The sequence below is a fragment of the Lycium ferocissimum genome, chromosome 12 (genome assembly GCF_029784015.1).
Source record: "Lycium ferocissimum isolate CSIRO_LF1 chromosome 12, AGI_CSIRO_Lferr_CH_V1, whole genome shotgun sequence".
NCBI classification, from domain to species: Eukaryota; Viridiplantae; Streptophyta; class Magnoliopsida; order Solanales; family Solanaceae; genus Lycium; species Lycium ferocissimum.
The window spans coordinates 39,499,346-39,518,509 of record NC_081353.1 but is presented as its reverse complement, the minus strand read 5'-3'; the positions used below and the strand labels follow the sequence as shown (position 1 = coordinate 39,518,509).

The 19,164-nt window shown below is 35.7% G+C and overlaps 1 protein-coding gene across 2 annotated transcripts; it reads right to left on the bottom strand.

Annotated features, from left to right (window-relative positions):
• Positions 1-543: 543 nt before the first annotated feature.
• LOC132041054 (chaperone protein dnaJ 10) lies at positions 544-16,705 on the bottom strand. Of its 2 annotated transcripts, none has more exons than XM_059431809.1 (10): positions 16,326-16,705; positions 14,585-14,644; positions 13,823-13,905; positions 13,493-13,652; positions 6,791-6,920; positions 4,405-4,563; positions 2,893-3,071; positions 2,726-2,806; positions 2,473-2,628; positions 544-990 (listed from the first exon to the last, which is right to left on the bottom strand). In XM_059431809.1, the coding sequence occupies exons 1-10, from the start codon at positions 16,410-16,412 to the stop codon at positions 895-897; spliced, it is 1,191 nt and encodes a 396-aa protein (XP_059287792.1). In that variant the 5' UTR covers positions 16,413-16,705; the 3' UTR covers positions 544-894. The 2 variants fall into 2 exon arrangements, with proteins under 2 accessions (XP_059287792.1, XP_059287790.1); XM_059431807.1 differs by having other exon boundaries at positions 2,473-2,631; positions 16,326-16,704.
• Between the last annotated feature and the right edge of the window lie 2,459 nt (positions 16,706-19,164).

The following is a 19,164-nucleotide window of genomic DNA, read 5'->3' as shown; positions in this document are numbered from 1 at the left end:
CTTATATTTACTTTTGCTTCCTTTTAAGTACTATCAAATTCGAATATAAAAAGACTCCAACTGAGAGTAACTCAATAAGAAGCTTCGAATTGGCTGTTTTGTAAATGGAAGAGTAAATTCCTTCCATCTATTACTTAGTCAACTTCAAGATGTATGATGCATTTTTTGAATAGTCAACTTCTAGATGTATGATACATTTTTTGAATTAATAATTTCACAATTACTGTTCATAACGTGTTCAAATATTTTCTCCTGCCCCCACCCCCCCCCCCCCCCCCCCCCAAAAAAAAAAAAAGGTAAAATTCACAAATAACCACTTTTCGTCCTTCTAATTGGAAAATAGTCACTCTCACGCAATTTCAGATTTCACAGGCAAAATATTATAATGAAGTTTCACCGAATTTGAAATATTATAATAGGGACTATATTTTAAAGACATGACCGGAGGTGAACAGTAAAGTTTATTTCTACCAAAAATTACCCTCAAGTTCACCCTTTTCCTTCTAAACAAACAGGTCAATAAGGAAGTACACACAAGTCCCAGAACAAAAAGACACCAACTAGGGGGTGGCAGAATAGGTCAATAACAAACTTTAAATTGGTTATAGAACAAGAATAGACCAATGCAATATAATATTTTGCATTCACAGGCCAGACAACTTACACTCGAACTATTAATTACAAAGCAGTCCTTCCTGAAATCAATATTACAGAAGCTTTTCTCTGGTCAGCTATCTGTTACACAAGCTTGGAATCATGCTTCAAATATATGCGCACACTGGGGATAATACATAAGAAATACAAACTCCCTCTCTTTTTCCTAAGAATAAGCCATACAACAACACGCGCTACAATTCACAAGCTACACAAATTCTTGCGTCGTCCACCATATGTCTACCTGTGTCTCTGTGCACCCGGTGGTGCAGTCGGCATGGGGAAGTTATAGCTGAATTGACCACCGGCAAACTGTGGAGCCTCCACATATGGGCTCTGAAAGAAATGTCCAAAATTGAGAGCAAATGACATGAGATGAATTGTAGACATTTCCTAGAATAGCCCATATACTCATTACAACGGAATATCTTCCTTTTATTTTCTCAGGTCAAGTAAAACGCAATATATTCCTCTTGACATTTGACAACACTAAAAGAAAAAGGAAATTTAAATTAACAGAAAAAGTGCAAGAAAATTTTCCTCCACCCAATTCTTTAACCACGCGAATGCATGGATGGAGCCGAAGATTTCTAATCTTAAAATTTTACTAGAAACTCTCATTCGAAAGATTAGAGAAAATAAGTTGGGAAAAACCTGCTCTCTCTCTCTCTCTAAGCTGCACTTGCAACTAGCAATTTCCAAGCAGAAAAACTACTTCAACTAGTTCCTCTGTATCTCTAATAAGAAGAGAATAGATGTCCTCCTTTCAAGCACAATCCCCAAGTTACTGAGTAACTAAAGTCTAGAGATGGTGCAAAACTCTATCTCTGTCTTTTAAATTCCAAGCTACCCTGCCAGTTTACTAGGATACTTTTGAAACGGGAGCAGTGAGGTTATTGATGTCTAAGGAAGCACTGGCATTACTAAGAAAGATTGTCATCTTCGTTTCTCGGCAAAGGAATAGGTATATTAGAGGATGTGGAAAGTAAAGATGCTTTCCGCAAAAAGTTTTGACACTAATGCATATATGCTGTTGCTGATGCATTCACCCTGACTTTTGAGATGCACATAAAATTGAATATGTCCGGGGTGGGGTGGTGGGGGTTTCTGCAAAGGAAATGAGAAATGCTAAGAATACAAGAGAAAGGGAAAATGTGAGCAGCATTTGTGATAGGGCAGCGCAAAGCAGGAACTAAATTACCATCCAGTTAGAAGAGAATTGAGGTTGTTCGCTACGGAAATTTGATATAAAGAAGAAAGCCGGCTATAAAGAAGAGAGCAGGACCATGAGCTTCAAATCCTGCCATCTTCTTAATATCATTTCTTTTTTTTTGCTTCTAAAAAAAAAGATAAACAGAAAAGAGCAGGATTTGGAGTTCATGGTTTCTTGTGAAGAAAAAAATATCGAGAATGAAGTAAACTGTATATTTGGTGATAAAAAGAGGCTACTAGAAGCCGTACAGTAAGAGGCATACTGGAATAGGAGAGAAACAGCCCATCAACAGATTTAGAAGAATTTCAGGGATTGGTGATGACAGCAAAGGAGGGCGAAGGGGGGTTGGGGGGAGGGGGTTGGATGCAATGAAGTTTAGCACATATATCATTGGTTGACTTCATTTCTATAAGGAACAATACCTCATTTTCAAATATATTGAAGGCTAAGTGTTCTCAGCACAGCACGATAAAAAAGAAATTGGATTTAAACTTACAATCTGAGGACCAAAGGCAATTGACCAAAAGAAAGAGGCCAGTAAAGGAACCAAACCTGTGCAAGTTAGCTGTTCGTAAAGGAAAATGGAACACAAATCAGATCAGTACCTGTGATGCAGATACTGTAGAAGGCACCTCTTCTTTATTTGGAGATTGTACTGACGCAGCAGTTGAAGAACGACAGTCAAAACTCGGTTCATTTCCATCCAACTTGTGGACACCATTTGCTGTAGTTTCGGTTTCATTTCCATCGACTGATTTAACCTTCTGAACATAATTGTATTTCATTCATCAGAACTACAAGGTTAACCAATTGAGAGGATCACACTACCTACTAAAAATTATTGGCCAACTGTAGTACCTGGAAAACTTTTCCAAGAGTCTTCAACCCCTTTGCGCGAGCACGAAGCTCTTCTTTCTTTACGTTGTTGTCTTGTAGAACCTAAACAAAGCAATGAATACTAAAACGAAGAAATAAAAACAACACAAGAAGAAGGCACAAACAGAGCATGATAAAGTGTGAACAACCATTTGACACACACGAGAAAGAGTGGCTTCAATATCTGCTACGTTAAGCTTCCAGAGCGAATCAATCATTAGCTTCTTGTGGGATCGCATGTACTCTTCAAGTTCTTCCTCGGTGTAATTTCCTTCAGCGCTGAGCTGCCTTTTCATGTCCTCTTGTAGCTGAATCAAAGCAATTGCACCTAAGAAGCAATGAAGTATTCTCTTTCAGAAGAACATTACCACGCATATCACAATCAAGTATCATTCAACACACGCAGGGGTTGGATGAATAGGGCAACTCAGTGCACGAAGCATCCCGCGTTTACACAAAGTTCAGGGAAGGGCCGCACTCCAGGGGTGGTTTTGGTGTTGGGGGGGGGGGGGGGAGGGTCAGGTAGGCAGCCTACAGGCCCTACCCTAACGCAAGCGTCAGTGGCTGTTTTCATGGCTCGAATCCGTGACCTATAGGTCGCACGGAGACAACTTCACCGTTACACAGGGTTTGGATGAATGATCAAAATTAATCACAATTACATCAGCTATAATTGAGGACACATTATGATAGAAGTGATGCGAGAAAGACCCAAAAGCTTATCTTCAAACCTTGTGATTCCTTTTTTAAAAGTTAATGGACAAAGAAGACAGTTTGGAAAGCATTGATGAGGCGCAACTATTTAAATCAATCTTTTTGTTGTACTATAGATTATATACCAGGCAAAAGTTCAATGAAAAACATGTAAGAGAAAGGAAGTGGATTTTTCCAAGAAAAGAAAAAAGAGGAAGTTCAAACCACTTAAGAGATAAGCAAGTCTATATCAAAACTAGACCTCACTTCTTCTTTTTTGATAAGGTATAAATTTGTTGATGTAAAATAAGAAAGCGCTAGCAGTGAGCACATAAAAGATATAAAATACATATTCGAGGGAGTAATGCAGTGAGAGAATCAAGCATGGTTTTGGGCTCTAATACATTTGACTCTGCCATATCAAACCAAAACTAAGCAAGCATATACAATGTGTTTAGGGACAGAAACATTCTTTTCATCAAGATTCTGGCGTTTCTTTCATTTCAAATGATTCAGAAAATGGCTGAAAGGGATGGTGCTCTAAGTGGAATGAAAACGTTAAGCAACGTATTTTTTTCTGCAAGGTGCAGGCCTCAATTCTGGTTAGATAGTTGTACATGCTTAAAACTGAGAAAAAGTTAAAAGATCTCGTTTTTACTTTCATTTAACCTCAGCTTAATACTCCTCTCATATATTTTCTACCTATACTATCCTACTGTCTACCTAATTCATGTAGGTTATATGACATATCAACCAACAGAAGTAAAAACACTTAAAAACTAATTTGAGACTAATTAAATCACAAAACTGAAAGAAGAGGGTAAACACCATAAGGAAATAATCCTTTGAAAGCTCTAGGCACACATTACTATACAGATTGAGCGGACAAGGTGCAAATGGTTTGTCCAACTTTGGAAACGAGAAGCACAAAGTTTAACCAAACACTGCTTAAAGCCAGCACAACAAACCTGTTGCAGCAGTTACTTGAGATTTGATAAAATGGCCTTTGTTTCTGAACCACTCAGCAATAAAAGGCAAACCCAAGTATAATGCCTTCTTCCCGAGTTCTTTAGCTGCCTGCCTTGCATATATGTATCCAATTGTATTTAACATATCAACACCATAAGCTGTCACACAAAATTGAGTTGATGAGAAAAGATTCTCTAACTATAGCAATGTCAATCAAAAGACATAAACAAAGTATCAAAGAAAGTCAAAACTAAAGTTAAGTGGGAAAGAAGGGGAAAGGAGATTGCAGAACAAGAGAGAATATAGGTCAGTAGAATAAGACAAGACAGCTTCAATGCATCAATGGTACTTATACAAGTATACAATAACTATTACGCCTCAATTCCAAACTAGCTAAAGTCAGCTATATGAATCATTAATATCCATCTACTACACTTGGATATGTTTCATGCCAATGCTTAATAATTGGTCTTTTCGAACAATAAAAGGTTCTTAATATAAAGGAGCTTTTGGGTGGCTGCATTCTTCCTAACTACGATTTCATTTTGGGAATTTTGATTTCAAGAAATAAGATCTCATGACTCGAGAAGTCAAATTGTCTCCACAAATAACTTCAATCATTCAAACTATTCTTTCAATCTTTTTTTGATAAGTAAACTGTTTTTCAATTTTTGTTTTTATGACCAAGAAATTCCAGAAGGTCAATGGCGCATGGTTTGAAACTCAGTGGATAATGGGCCCGCCCTTCTTCCCTTTCTCCAATTGAATACCACGCTTTTGTCTGCAGCAGGTTTGAACCTGTGAATCATTGACTCATGTGCTTCCAATCATATCTCGAATAATACATCTTCCTCTCTACCATTTCTTATTCTTAGTCTCTTCAGACAATCACATTAGCCAATAGATATTTTCTACGTTCTGACCGTAAATTTAGTCCCTTACATTCCTGATTTTCATCTTATATCAATTATTTGCTTACCCCAAAGATTTTACTGCTCCCTGATCCTTTTCAACGGAATAGATAATTGTTATTGGACATGAATCAGACGGACTTTACTATCTCAACCTTCCGAGTGATTCTGAGATCACCCGTTGATTATCTTAGTTGATTTGAACTATAGAAATTTATACCTAGTATCTCTCGCTTGTCCATATTAAAAAAATATGAGTCATGTCAACCAGGTAGATATATCAGCTCTTCCTTCACTTTCCGTCCTAATAATGGGAGATAGATTCATTTCTCTTTAGTCCAACAGATGCATGGGATCCTAGTTGCATCGCTTTTTTGCTATGTGTTTTCACTGTTTTTGTAGATTTAAATGATGATTATTCACTATGTACTCGCATGAAAAATCGTTCTGAGCTGCTTTTCATTTTTTAGACTTTTTTGTTTGCTGAAATATGAAACATTTCTTTTTTTGAAAATGGTAATTATCTGAAATACAAAACATTTGGGGCTTCTATGTGGACGTTCCATAGTGTAATGCACCAAGATATCTTTTTGTATAAGAACTCTCAAAGGATTATTTATCCGAAAACAATCTTATACTCTGACAAATAGAGTAGTTAATAGAAGAATAGATATCTCATTGAAATCGCTTGCGTCTAATAGATCTCATGTCGCGTTGCATTTTTAAGGAGATGTTATTCCCACATCTCGTTATCTGATTAACTATATGCCCTTCTTTAACAATAAGAATCAAGTTACACACGTTATTGTCTTGTCATATTCACTTTTATATTCCCTCTGGCTCGTGTCTCTAGAAGCACTTGTTTTCTTCATAACTTAACCCCGATAACTTCTCCCATTGGTAAATGTCTGTTTCTAGGTTATACTCAGATTCAAATGAGATGCTATTGCTATTTACCCAATTTTCACGAACACATTATGTTAGTCGATGTCACTTTCTTTAAAACTCACCTTGCTTCACACATCCTCTACCTTTGACCATCTTGGTATCTCTGTGTCCTTACCTGAACGGACACAAAGGGTCCACTACCTTTCTTACATCTCCTTCCAGCCCTATTGACATTTCTTTTTCCAGTGTCCAACACAAGGTCCGGACGAGCCATGCTTTGCACTATATCTTTCACTTGCAATGGAGAGATGAGAAACCCTATCTGTTCCTACAAACCAAACAACCCTTACTATTTATATGCCTCTTTTTTTCAATCATGAATTGTCATGACTCCAGATGTTCTTGGAAATCTTAAGATCTTAGCATGCACAACTCACGAAACCAAACTTTCACAGCCCATGATACACCTGTATATGCATATTGCTTGTACCTAGCCCCTTATGTATTAACATTTGGCGAGGTCAAAAAAGCATTTCAATACGAAAAAAGGATTGAAGGAATAATGTAGTAGATATGACAATAAAACCTGCTTTTGAGAGCCTCGCAACCTCAGCTTCTGCTTGACGAACAAATTCCTCTTTATTTCCTTGTACATACAGATTGAGCCGGTCTTTCAAAGTTTCAGCAAGCTTTTCTTCCCTCTCCCTCTGAACAACCTGTATTAGATTAAGAAGGAAAGAAGTTAATTGGTACTTAGTATAGCTATACATATCCTGATACTGCTTCTATGGCATAGAGTAACGCCAGCCAAATTGGTCGGTCATGTGACCGCATATTAGCATCTTTTTATTGAATTGATATGAGATCCAACTCATTGTGATGTAAAGATGCAATGTGCTCTAACAGATTGTTGTGACACCAATATCCAATTCATTGTGAATATAATGCAAAGCGGTATCAATGATTAGCATCTTGATAAATAGCGCAGGATAGGAAAATACATCATTCAAATTGTAAAGAAAAGAACATTGCTGTCTTGAAGAACTTATTTACTCACATAACGTAGTTCGATGTACTGCCGTGCCGGTAAGGAATCTTACAGCAGACTGTTCCTCGATAGATGGTGTTCTTGAAGAATCTTTGCAGCTGGCGTATATCTCTATGTATGGAGATGATGTTGTTATATCACATTGTGATCTTCCACCAAATGGAAATTCCCTTTACGTTTGGAAAGAGGAACTGGTTCATTTTTATAAACTTTTAAGTAATTTGTATTAGTTGCGAATGGAATTGTAACTCAGATTTTTGGTGATAATTTTTGTCGGTTTTACAAAAAATAAGCCCCCTATTTCACATGTTAACAGTCATTTTATTGGTTATTTTGTGGACTTCTGCCACATTAGAAAACGAAACAGGGTAAAGTATACTAAAATAGAACTTATCTGGAGAAGTCGCCGTAAAACATACAAGTGAGTACTTTATTAATAATAATACGAGTAATAAACGTCCAAAAAAGGGGAGAGTAAAAAAAATACTTAAAAACAAACATAACAAGGGACAAACAATAATATTAGAAAAGGCTAGCACATCTAGTATAATAGAAACAAAAGCAGATAAGGAATAGTAGTACATTAGGAAAGGCTGTACCCGTCTCTCTCTCTGTATTTTTAACCAACCCCCCCTCCACCACAACACCAGAGCATTCTGCTCATACATAAGTATCACCATTTTCACTTTGCTTTCAAGCATTCTACGCTATTTTTTTCTCTAGCTATTAGAACCAAAATGGCAATGACTCTTAGTCAAATAAGACATGCTATTTGGATCTATGTTACTCGGACTCTTCACTTTTGGTGCCGCACCCGTGTCGACACGACATGGGTATAGGTGTACCCGATCTGGTCAGTCTATTTGGGGTACTTTGACCAAAATCGACGGAGAAATTCTGGGCAAATTTAATGATTTATTTAATCAAAACACAAGCTAAGGTGAAATTGAAGAAAATGGAATACCTTTGTATATAGAAATTTGTATGTCATTCATTTTCCTTCCTAGATTCTCCTCTTGATCAATATTTTTTTTTCTCAAGTCTTCCACATAATATCTCATAATTTAGGTTTTATAACTCAATTTTTAGATATTTGAAATATTTTTAGCCGAATCCCCGCACCCGTACCCACAACTGGATCCGTATCCCCGAATCTTAAAATTCAGATCATGAAGGATCCGACCTCTAGATCCGCACCCGTATCAAACACCCGCACCCTAGTCCGAGCAACTTAGATTTGGACTCTCTCAGCCCTTTTCATTCTTGGGTCTAGTGCTTCAATGGGGTGGTATGCGTATCACTATACTGAAGCTAAAAATAGGTTGCAGTATTATATTGGCTCTATGATTGTATGCATAGGAGGAGTTTGCATGCTGATGAGTACTCCTGGCTTGGTTCAACTTCTTAAACGGGATAACCCCATTATCGAAGCACCATTTGCAAAGATATGTAATATGCTAGGTCCCGCTTTGGGGTTCGTACTTGCCTATGTTTTACAAAGTGTTGTCCAATCCATGACATTCGGATCTTCTCGATATCGTGTTGTATTTTCGGGGTTTTTACGGTTACCCTACTAATCCGACCAGCCACCGACTTTGGCATCGACTTTGGCCTCCACAGACTTTAAGGAAGAATGGCCTTTGTGCCGTATGTTTGTTTGCGTCTTAATCATGCTTAAAGCATCAAAGAATGGCAATTTCTGTTTGCCGCTATGTTTGTTTGCATCTTAATCAATCCTCTTCTTTGTGTGGCCTTTGTCTGAGAGGCTTTAAGGAAGAATGGCAATTTCTGTTTTGCCGCTATGTTTGTTTGCGACTTAATATGCGCCGCATCGGAACGGCATTTCAATGCTCTAGTGGTAGTGACTCTCGGAAACCCACGGGGTGGCGCTTGACCAGTGGCTACGGGGACGCCCAAAATGGCAATCACTCTTAGTCAAATACGACATGCTATTTGGACTCTCTCAACCCTTTTCATTCTTGAGTCTAGTGCTTCAATGGGGTGATATGTGTATCACTATCTTTGAAGCTAAAAATAGGTTACAGTATTATATTGGCTCTATAATTGTATGGATAGGAGGAGTTTGCATACTGATGAGTACTCCTGGCTTGGTTCAACTTCTTGAACGGGATAACCCCATTATCAGAGCACCATTTGCAAAGATATGTAATATGCTAGGTCCCACTTTGGGGTTTGTACTTACCTATGTTTTTACAAAGTGTTGTCCAATCCATGACATTCAGATCCTCTTGATATCGTGTTGTATTTTCTAGTTACCCTACTAATCCAGCCAGCCACCACTGGCTTTGGCCTCCACAACTTTTTATGTGGCCTTTGTCTAAGAGACTTTAAAAGAATGGCAATTTCTGTTTGCCGCTATGTTTGTTTGCGTCTTAATCATGCTTAAGCATCAGAGTCTGGTATCGGCATTTCCGACTATGCTCATGCAGGCGCCGGCGGGAACGGCTCAACCAGTGGTAGTGACGCTGGAAACGCCTGGAGTGACGCAACCAGTGGCTACGGGGACGCAAACAGTGATTAGGGATATACTAGAAGAGAATATTCAACTAGCAGAAAGGACGGTGGATGGGGAGATTCAACCAGCGACGGTGGATGGGCGACTCGGTGTCCGTCCGTACGGATCTGCATATGCATACGATTACCTCCCATCCCCCCATCCACCGTCGCCGGTTGAATCTCCCCATCCACTGCAACCTAGTTGAATATTCTCTCTCTAGTATATCTAGTATATCCTAACCACTCCGAGCGTTTCATTGTCACTACCGTTGGTTCCCGTTCAGCCGTGCTTGCATGAGCACTAGACTCAGACTCTGAAATCATGCTTAAGTATGATTAGAGAGTCCAACATAGCATGTCATTCTTCCAGTTTCTTGCGTTTCCATTGTCACTACCACCGGTTGAGAGGATCGAATGTCATGGATTTCCAGCGTTTGTAAAAACATAGTTGCGGGACGGAAAATGCCGATAATGCAGGGTTTCTCTAGTTGAAGTAGTCGGAACCTCAAAAGCATGCTTAAGCGAATGAAGATTAAGACACAAACAAACATACCGGCAAACGCGTAAATTGCCATTCTTCCTTAAAGTCTCTTAGACAAAGCCCATAAGCATGATTAAGGAGCAAACATAAAGAGTCTCTCGGAGGCCAAAGTCAAGGGTTGTGGAGGCCAAGTTGGCTGGATTAGTGGGGTAACTAGAAAAACCCTAAAAATACAACACGATATCGAGAAGATCGAATGTCGTGGATTGAACAACACTTTGTAAAAACATAGCGCAAGTACAAACCCCAGCGGGACACAGCATATTACATATCTTTGCAAATGGTGCTCCGATAATGGGGTTATCCGTTCAAGAAGTTGAACCGAGCAGAGTACTCATCAAGAATGCAAATCCTTCCTATGCATACAATCATAGAGACGATATAATGCGCAACCTATTTTTAGCTTCAAAGATAGTGAGATGCATACCACACTATCAAGCACTAGACCCAAGAACGAAAGGGTTGAGAGAGTCCAAATAGCATGTCATATTTAACTAAGAGTGATTGCGGGTTTCGGGGCGTGCCCTCGTAGCCACGGATCGTCGACGGGCGTTTCCGGCGTCAATACCCTTTCGAGCGTTCCGTCGCTGCCGTATGAGCATAGTCGGAAATCCCGATACCAGACTCTGATGCTTAAGCATGATTAAGACGCAAACAAACATAGCGGCAAACAGAAATTGCCATTCTTCCTTAAAGTCTCTCAGACAAAGGCCATATAAAAGGCCACACAAAGAGTTGTGGAGGCCAAAGTCAGTGGTGGCTGGCTGGATTAGTAGGGTAACCAGAAAAACCCCGAAAATACAACACGATATCGAGAAGATCTGAATGTCATGGATTGGACAACACTTTGTAAAAACATAGGCAAGTACGAACCCCAAAGCGGGACCTAGCATATTACATATCTTTGCAAATGGTGCTCTGATAATGGGGTTATCCCGTTCAAGAAGTTGAACCAAGCCAGGAGTACTCATCAGAATGCAAACTCTTCCTATGCATACAATCATAGAGCCAATATAATACTGCAACCTATTTTTAGCTTCAGTATAGTGATACGCATACCACCCTATTGAAGCACTAGACCCAAGAATGAAAAGGGCTGAGAGAGTCCAAATAGCATGTCTTATTTGACTAAGAGTGATTGCCATTTTGGTTCTAATAGCTACAGAAAAAAATAGAGCAGAATGCTCGAAAGCAAAGTGAAAATGGTGATACTTATGTATGAGCAGAATGCTCTGGTGTTGGGGTGGAGGGGGGCGGGGTTGGGTAAAAATACAGAGAGAAAGAGACGGGTACGGCCTTTCCTAATGTCTACTATTCCTTATTTGCTTTTGTTTCTATTATACTAGATGTGCTAGCCTTTTCTAATATTATTGTTTGTCCCTTGTTAATTGTTATGTTTGTTTTTGAGTATTTTATACTTCTTCCCTTTTTTGGATTTTATTACTCGTATTATTATTAATAAAGTACTCACTTGTATGTTTTACGACGACTTCTCCAGATAAGTTTGATTTTAGTATACTTTCCCCTGTTTCGTTTTCTAATGTGGAAGAAGTCCACAAAATAACCAATAAAAATAAAATGACTGTTAACATGTGAAATAAGGGGCTTTCTTTTGTAAAACCGACAAAAATTATCACCAAAAATCTGAGTTACAATTCCATTCACAACTAATACAAATTAGTTAAAAGTTTATAAAAATGAACCAGTTCCTCTTTCCAAACGTAAAGGGAATTTCCATTTGGTGGAAGATCACAATGTAATATAACAACATCATCTCCATATATAGAGATATACGCCAGCTGCAAGATTCTTCAAGAACACCATCTATTGAGGAACAGTCTGCTACCTTACCCGCAGGGCAGTACATCGAACTACATTATATGAGTAAATAAGTTAGATAATGTGATTTGTCTAAGCACTTCTTTGAGACGTTTCTAATCAGCTAGGACATTTTCTTAAAGCCACTAACCTAATCTTTTTATCCAACCTAATATCTAAAATATCTACTGGAAGCAAAGAAAAGTCAAACATTTCAAGACTATTCGAAGAGATTATATGGGATATTATGTGTAAAAGATTAAAATGAATCTAGAAATTAATGCTTTTCAGGTCGATGGTATGATAAAATAGATGTTTATAGTCAACTTCAATCTAAGCAAAGATATCTTAGATTTTCTCTTTAACTGTTGCCCATTTGATTGCCCTGGTTCAAAGGTGCTCCCCATTAGTTTGGGAAGTGCATGCGATTTGCCTGCATATTTAAAGTAATGAAATCAAAATGGGAACTAGATTAACTTGTAGTAGCTGTTTCTGAAGTTGCTTTGCCTGAATTCAAATTATGACTTGTAGAAACTAAGGCTCAATAAATGTCAAATTTCTATCTCTTGTGTTTGCCCACAGAGATGAGAGATTGATCGATGATACTAAGTTAAAATATAGAGTAGCAGTAGCTTAGTAGGGAAGCATCTACTTGATCTGACATTGAAGCTAACAATCGAGGCAATTTACACCCATTAACAACAGAATTACCCCACAGGTTTTCCAACTAATACAGCTTGTAAGGCATAAGATAATTAGAAATCTCTTAATATGAGAATTTCAACCAGTAAACTGAACTACAAAATAAACAAGCAACAGATACACTTCCTGAACAATTTGTAGTACGAACAATGAAAAACTGGATCCAACATATCACACTGCAAAGTTCCACTACTTCACCTATCATTCCTTCTCTACTTGTCAATCAAAATATAAACAAAAACCGCTTGTTAAATCTTCTGATTCCCCTATTCTTCCATACTTAGTTATTGTATCATCATTTGCATCTGACACTACCTAAGGCCTAAGACAGATGTGTCCAGATCATCTGAATCATTTTCCTTTTTATACAACTAGATGCATGCTTGCCATCTCTTATTTATATCGCTGTCCTCTCTCTTCTTTGGGGAAAAATGCTTTTGCGTTAAAGACTATAGGTTTAACAAGTCACAGAGATCATAGTATATAAGATCATGGAAATAAATGCTGTGCCACTATGGCCATTTCTCAAGCTTCTTCTCACTTCTTTATCTTTTTGCAAGTTTTACTCATATATACATGAAGTCAACAAGAACGTCAGAAATCAATTTTCATAAGTAATAGTCTTAAAATTATAAAAGCTAAAAGCAAATGAAGAACTATACCCTCATTTTCTCTTGTAACTTTTTTGCATCAAAATCTTCACCTTCAGTGAAAATATCCAATGAAGCCATTGATGCCATAGCAAGCTGACCTATGTACTCCTCAAAAAGTTCACTTCCGAAAAGCATAGCAAAAATTGCTGCAGGATCAATGATTGCATCTCTGCAAACAATTCAAAGCATGGAAGTTCGAATTAACATGTGAATGCTGAATGAAACCATCGACATAAGAACATCCGAGTAAATTATATTTACATACAGGTCCCAAATATCAAATGTACTAGGAGAAATACAGATGTGCCAGGTATCAATAGGACAAGAGAGAGAAATTACGTTGAAATTCCTGATTTGCCATGTGCATCATAAGCTTGTCGTTGACCTGGATCACTCAGTACTTGATAAGCCTCTCCCAACACCTGAAACCACAGGAGAGTCATTGCACAGATTAGAAAGCACTAGCTTATTTCTCTTATCAGCAAGTTATATCTTCTTTTTTTTTCTTTTTTTTCTTTTTTTTGATAAGTATCAGCAAGTTATATCTGACTTGAATTTCTCCAAAAGATCTAAGGATTTGAACAAACAATTGAACTTTCTTCTTTTATTTCTTTTTTCCTTTTCTGATAAGTAAAAAAGATATCATTAATAAATACCTGGACTTATTTGAGAAAAAAGAATTTCATCAGTATGAAGATAACAGAGTAGGAAAAAGTTCTAATGAAAGCACTCTGGATCCCTAGGAGAGCCAACAATTGAAACCTATTTTACAATGAAAAGATGAAACAATTCTATTTCAAAGATTATGAGAACATCTAACTATGTTTTGACTTAGACCAATTGACAATCAACTTTTTTTAATTGTCTTTCAACTTTAGACCCCATTTTATTAAAATACAACAACATTGCACCTCTTAGAAATGATTATATATACCAAGGTGCAAGTACTACACATAGAGGATAAATGAGAAGTATCTGAAATGATTTTATGTACTGTAGACCTCTAGACCATATGATGATTGAAAGGACAAAAAAAAGAAGACGAGATAAACCAAAAATCACATAGAAAAAAATTGTCTCAAAAATAGATTAAAGGCTTACCTGAAAATTCTGCGCAGCTTGAGGGTCATTTGGGTTTTTATCAGGATGAACTTGCCGTGCCTATACCACATAGGAAAGTTAGAAGTAAAGAAGAAGTCAAAACATGGAAAGTTTGCATAGGGAACAGAGTCAAGAATGAAAATGAAAATTATACAGTAAATGGCAAATTTTAGCACAAGGAAAACTAAAGTTACGACTTTACAACTCTCCAGACTTGTCTGTGTTTGCTTCCAACTCTTTTCAAGTCTGTGAGCTATAAATTTTAATCTTCATCACTTGTTATTTTGGTACTTGTGTGGTAGTATGCTCATTCCTGAGGCTATGAGTTCAAAAAATGACCAAAACCTCGAGAAATAACAAAAAACAAAACCGGAATTGCATATGGATAAATCATAATTAACTTATCCAAAGGTACTAACTGGAAGCCGCAAAGAAATAGAATAACCCGTTTGGCCATGAAAAAATTTCACTTTTTTCCGTAAAAAGGTTTTCACTTTATTTGGAAATCAACATTTGGCCATGGAATTTGAAAAACACCAAAAAACTTGTTTTCACTTTTTCGCTTTCAATACATTCAAACAACCAAATATTCTTAGCAAAAACTATAACCAAACACAACTCCAACTCCAAATCCAAAATACCAAATAAAGTGAAAAATATTTGGTTTTCATGGCCAAACGCCTACTAAATACGTAGTTGGGTGAAGGATCCAAACACTATAACTTCCCCATTAAAAATTTAACCAAAAATATAAAGGAAATCGGTCTCCAAATGTTTATCAAATATCCAATTAGCTAAATAAGGAACAAAACCAAAATCAGTCCTCATTTGATTAATCTTAGATTTGATATTTAAACGGTCACTTTAACATGGAAATTGGTTAAAAGTTCTGAATTTATCATAATTTACCAATTCATCAAGTTTTTTCCCTCAAATGTAATGGCATCATATATGGCTAGGAAAAGAAGTAAAACGGCATGCGGTTCAACAAAGAAACGCTATTCAAGTTTACAGTCTTGGTCTTGAACTTTTCAAAGTCCATGTATATAAAAGAAGCCTTTGTGTCCATAAAGATTACCACAATCCCGAAAGAAGTTGCAAAATGCTATTTCTTGCATGCTCCATTCCATCTATTTTACACAAAGGCTTAGATCCTTTTTTTTTTTTCCTTTAGATGACAAGGGAACCTGCAGCCGCTACTCTTTGGGTGCGCACAGGGTAAACCCCGTTCCTATGCAACAGCCAGCAAACCACACAGGAGAGGTAACCCGCACTAGGCAAGCCATGTGCGACAAGCTCGACCCATAAGGCAAATCCCCTACTTCCGTAGACAGGGGGTTTCGCTCCATTATGAAAGCCCCGTGCTCAACCAACTGAGCCACCTCTGCGACTTACATCCTTTTTTGCAGGAAGAAATTTGTAACAGGAACTCTTCTATCTACAATCTCCTTATGTTACCTAGACAAGATTCTTTTCTCTGTGTGTGTGTTGATATATATCAGACAGGATTCTTTGAACTAGCTTAATATAGATTTTTTTTATTTTTTTTTATTGTACAATAGTTTACAGTCAACTCAACCATATACCTAATTAACTGCTTTCGGCTTGGACCACACAACCAAGTTACAGATAGAAAAAACAATCTTTAATTTTTCATATCCATACTTAAAAATCTATCAGCAAAATATTTTTAAAACAGAAAAAAAAAAAAGGGGTTAATGGAAATAACAATAACAATTACCTTAATGTAGTATGCTTTTTTAATCTCAGATTCGGTAGCAGTTGGGCTGACCCCCAAAATGTCATAATATTCCGTCTCCTTCACCATCGATCTTTAATTTTGTTCAATTTTTTTTTTCTCGATAGAAATGAAATTAAGATACAAAATTTGAAACTGAACCACAAGGTACGGTTAATTAACTGCTATTCAAGTTTGGTAAAAAAAAAAAAGGGGATCGAAAAAATAAAAAAGAAGGAATAAATGAACACAAAATAACAACCAAAAGTAAAAAAATCGATCGAAAGGATTAGTAAATTTCGGAGATGATGAAATTAGAAGATCGAAATTGATTTTTCATTGCTGTGTTGGCTTTTGGTCTCCTGTTTGACCTTTTTGGGTTTAATTGTGTTGACTATAGTGGGGGGTTGTTCTGAATCTGCTAGGTGGGCGGGTCCACGTGAACCTTCGATTTTTTTAATTTTTTTTTGTAATTTCAAGGTCGACCGAGTAAGTTATCAGGATATTTTTAAAAATATACAGTTTTTGAAAATATTTACTCACATAATTCAATGTATAATACTTATTTTGTCCCAATTTAAGTGTCTTACTTTTCTTTTTAAAAGTTCACAACCACAAGATTCAAATAAACTTTTTGTTACTTTACACATCTATATTTTAAAAAAAAAAAAGATTTTTTTTATTTCTATACTTTATTGATATATATATTTAAATATCCTACCTTATATAGTAAATTGATAATTTTATACATAAACCAGCAAGATTCAAATAATTCAAAAATAGACCTTCGGCCCAAATGTTACCTTACACATCTTTAATTCAAATATCGAAATTGATTTTTCAACCTTTTTGGGTTTAATTGTGTCTTACTTTCATTTTTAGGTGGGCGGGTCCGTGAACCTTCGATTTTTATTTTTATTTTGTAAAAAAGAGTAAGTCAGGATCTTTTTAAAAATATATATTTAATAAGTTGACAATTCAAATATCATATATGGCAAGTTCATAATCACAAGATTCAAATAACCTTTTGTTACCTGACACATCTTTAATTCAAATAGCTCAATTTAAGTGTCTTACTTTCCTTTTTAGTCTGTTTCAAAAAGAGTGTCTCTTTCTATATTTAGTAAGTTGATAATTTAAATATCCTATATGGCAAGTTCATAACCACAAGATTCAATTAACCTTTTGTTACCTTCCACGTCTTTAATTCAAATATTCAATTTAAGTGTCTTACTTTCCTTTTTAGTCTATTTAAAAAAGCATGTCTCTTTCTATATTTAATAAGTTGACAATTTAAATATTCTACGTGGCAAGTTCATAACCACAAGATTCAATTAACCTTTTGTTACCTTACAAATCTTTAATTCAAATATCCCAATTTAAGTGTCTTACTTTCCTTTTTAGTCAAAGAATGTCTCTTTCTATATTTAATAAGTTGACAATTCAAATATTCTACATGCCAAGTTCATAACCATAAGATTGAAATAACCTTTTGTTACCTTACACATCTTTAATTTAATGCCGCGAGATTTAAAAGACTCTTTTTATTTTTTAAATTTTGTGTCAGGTCAAACTAAGACACTAAATTAAGACGGAGGAGTATTATATATAATATTATAAATCATTATATATGAGTAACATTATACATAACGTATCAGCCTTATATAAGGTGTATAGTAGTGTAAAAAATGTTTATGCACAAATATGAGCTGAATTGGGTGTCTATACATAAAACTAGTGTCATTTGGCCCATGCTAAGCCCGGACCCAAACCGATGTTAAAATTAAATTTGTAGATATATATATATATATATATATATTTTGGTTCTTGCTTCTTTGTTTTTTTAATATTAGTTTGACACTTTATAAAGAATTCTAAATTATTGAAGTAAAAAAAAGGTATCTGAAAGTTAAAGGAAAACATTTTTCTTAATTTATATATTAGACTAACAAATGAAAGCTTTTCTAATTTCTATTTTACTGACTTTTTGGGATATTGTCTCCAATGATCCAATAAGCTTTTCATATGTTACATTAATTTCATTTGTTTCTCTAAATTTAACCTATATTAGCTAATCTATTTTTTTTACAAAAAGATACTACTAATTGTCAAAAATATTTAATGCTATAATATTATTGTATGATGAAATCAATAAAGTTGACTCATAGATCAATATAAATAATTAAAAGTTTTGGTATTGCAAGATACTTTTGTATATGTTCTTTTAAATTAAACAATAGAAAAAGTACTGCAAAAATAATGAGATTAAATTGTTGTTACTTTAAGCTTTCTTTTTCCTTCAAAAAAGTGCATGTTAAAAAAATCTTTTTCCTTTTTCTTGATTTTATGAACTTATTTATGGAATCTACATTGTAATAATTTTTTCATGTTGAACTTAACTATTTTATCCGATATTATATAAAATATTGACTACCTTGTATTTCCCAAAATATTTTAATATTAAAAAGGTGAAAATATACTTTTGCAATTTTTCAATATCATTGCTGCTTAGAGATCAAATTGTATTTCCTTTAATTTACATTTCTGATACATTTTAAAAATATTTAACAATGATATAAGTTATTAGTGTTTTTTCTTTTACTTCAAAACTTAATCCTACCTTAAGTGAAATATTTGTTAATTACGTTTGTATGTAAGCACGTAACAACAACCACAACATACCCAGTAGAATCTCACGAAATGGGGTCTGGGGAAGGTTTGCTTGCAAGCATGTATAATAAAAAATTACAGGAAAAAATCAAACAAGTTTTTTCTACATTTGATCGGACGAATAAAATTTAAAATATCATATGATAAATCGTAAATAGCATCAATAAAAAAA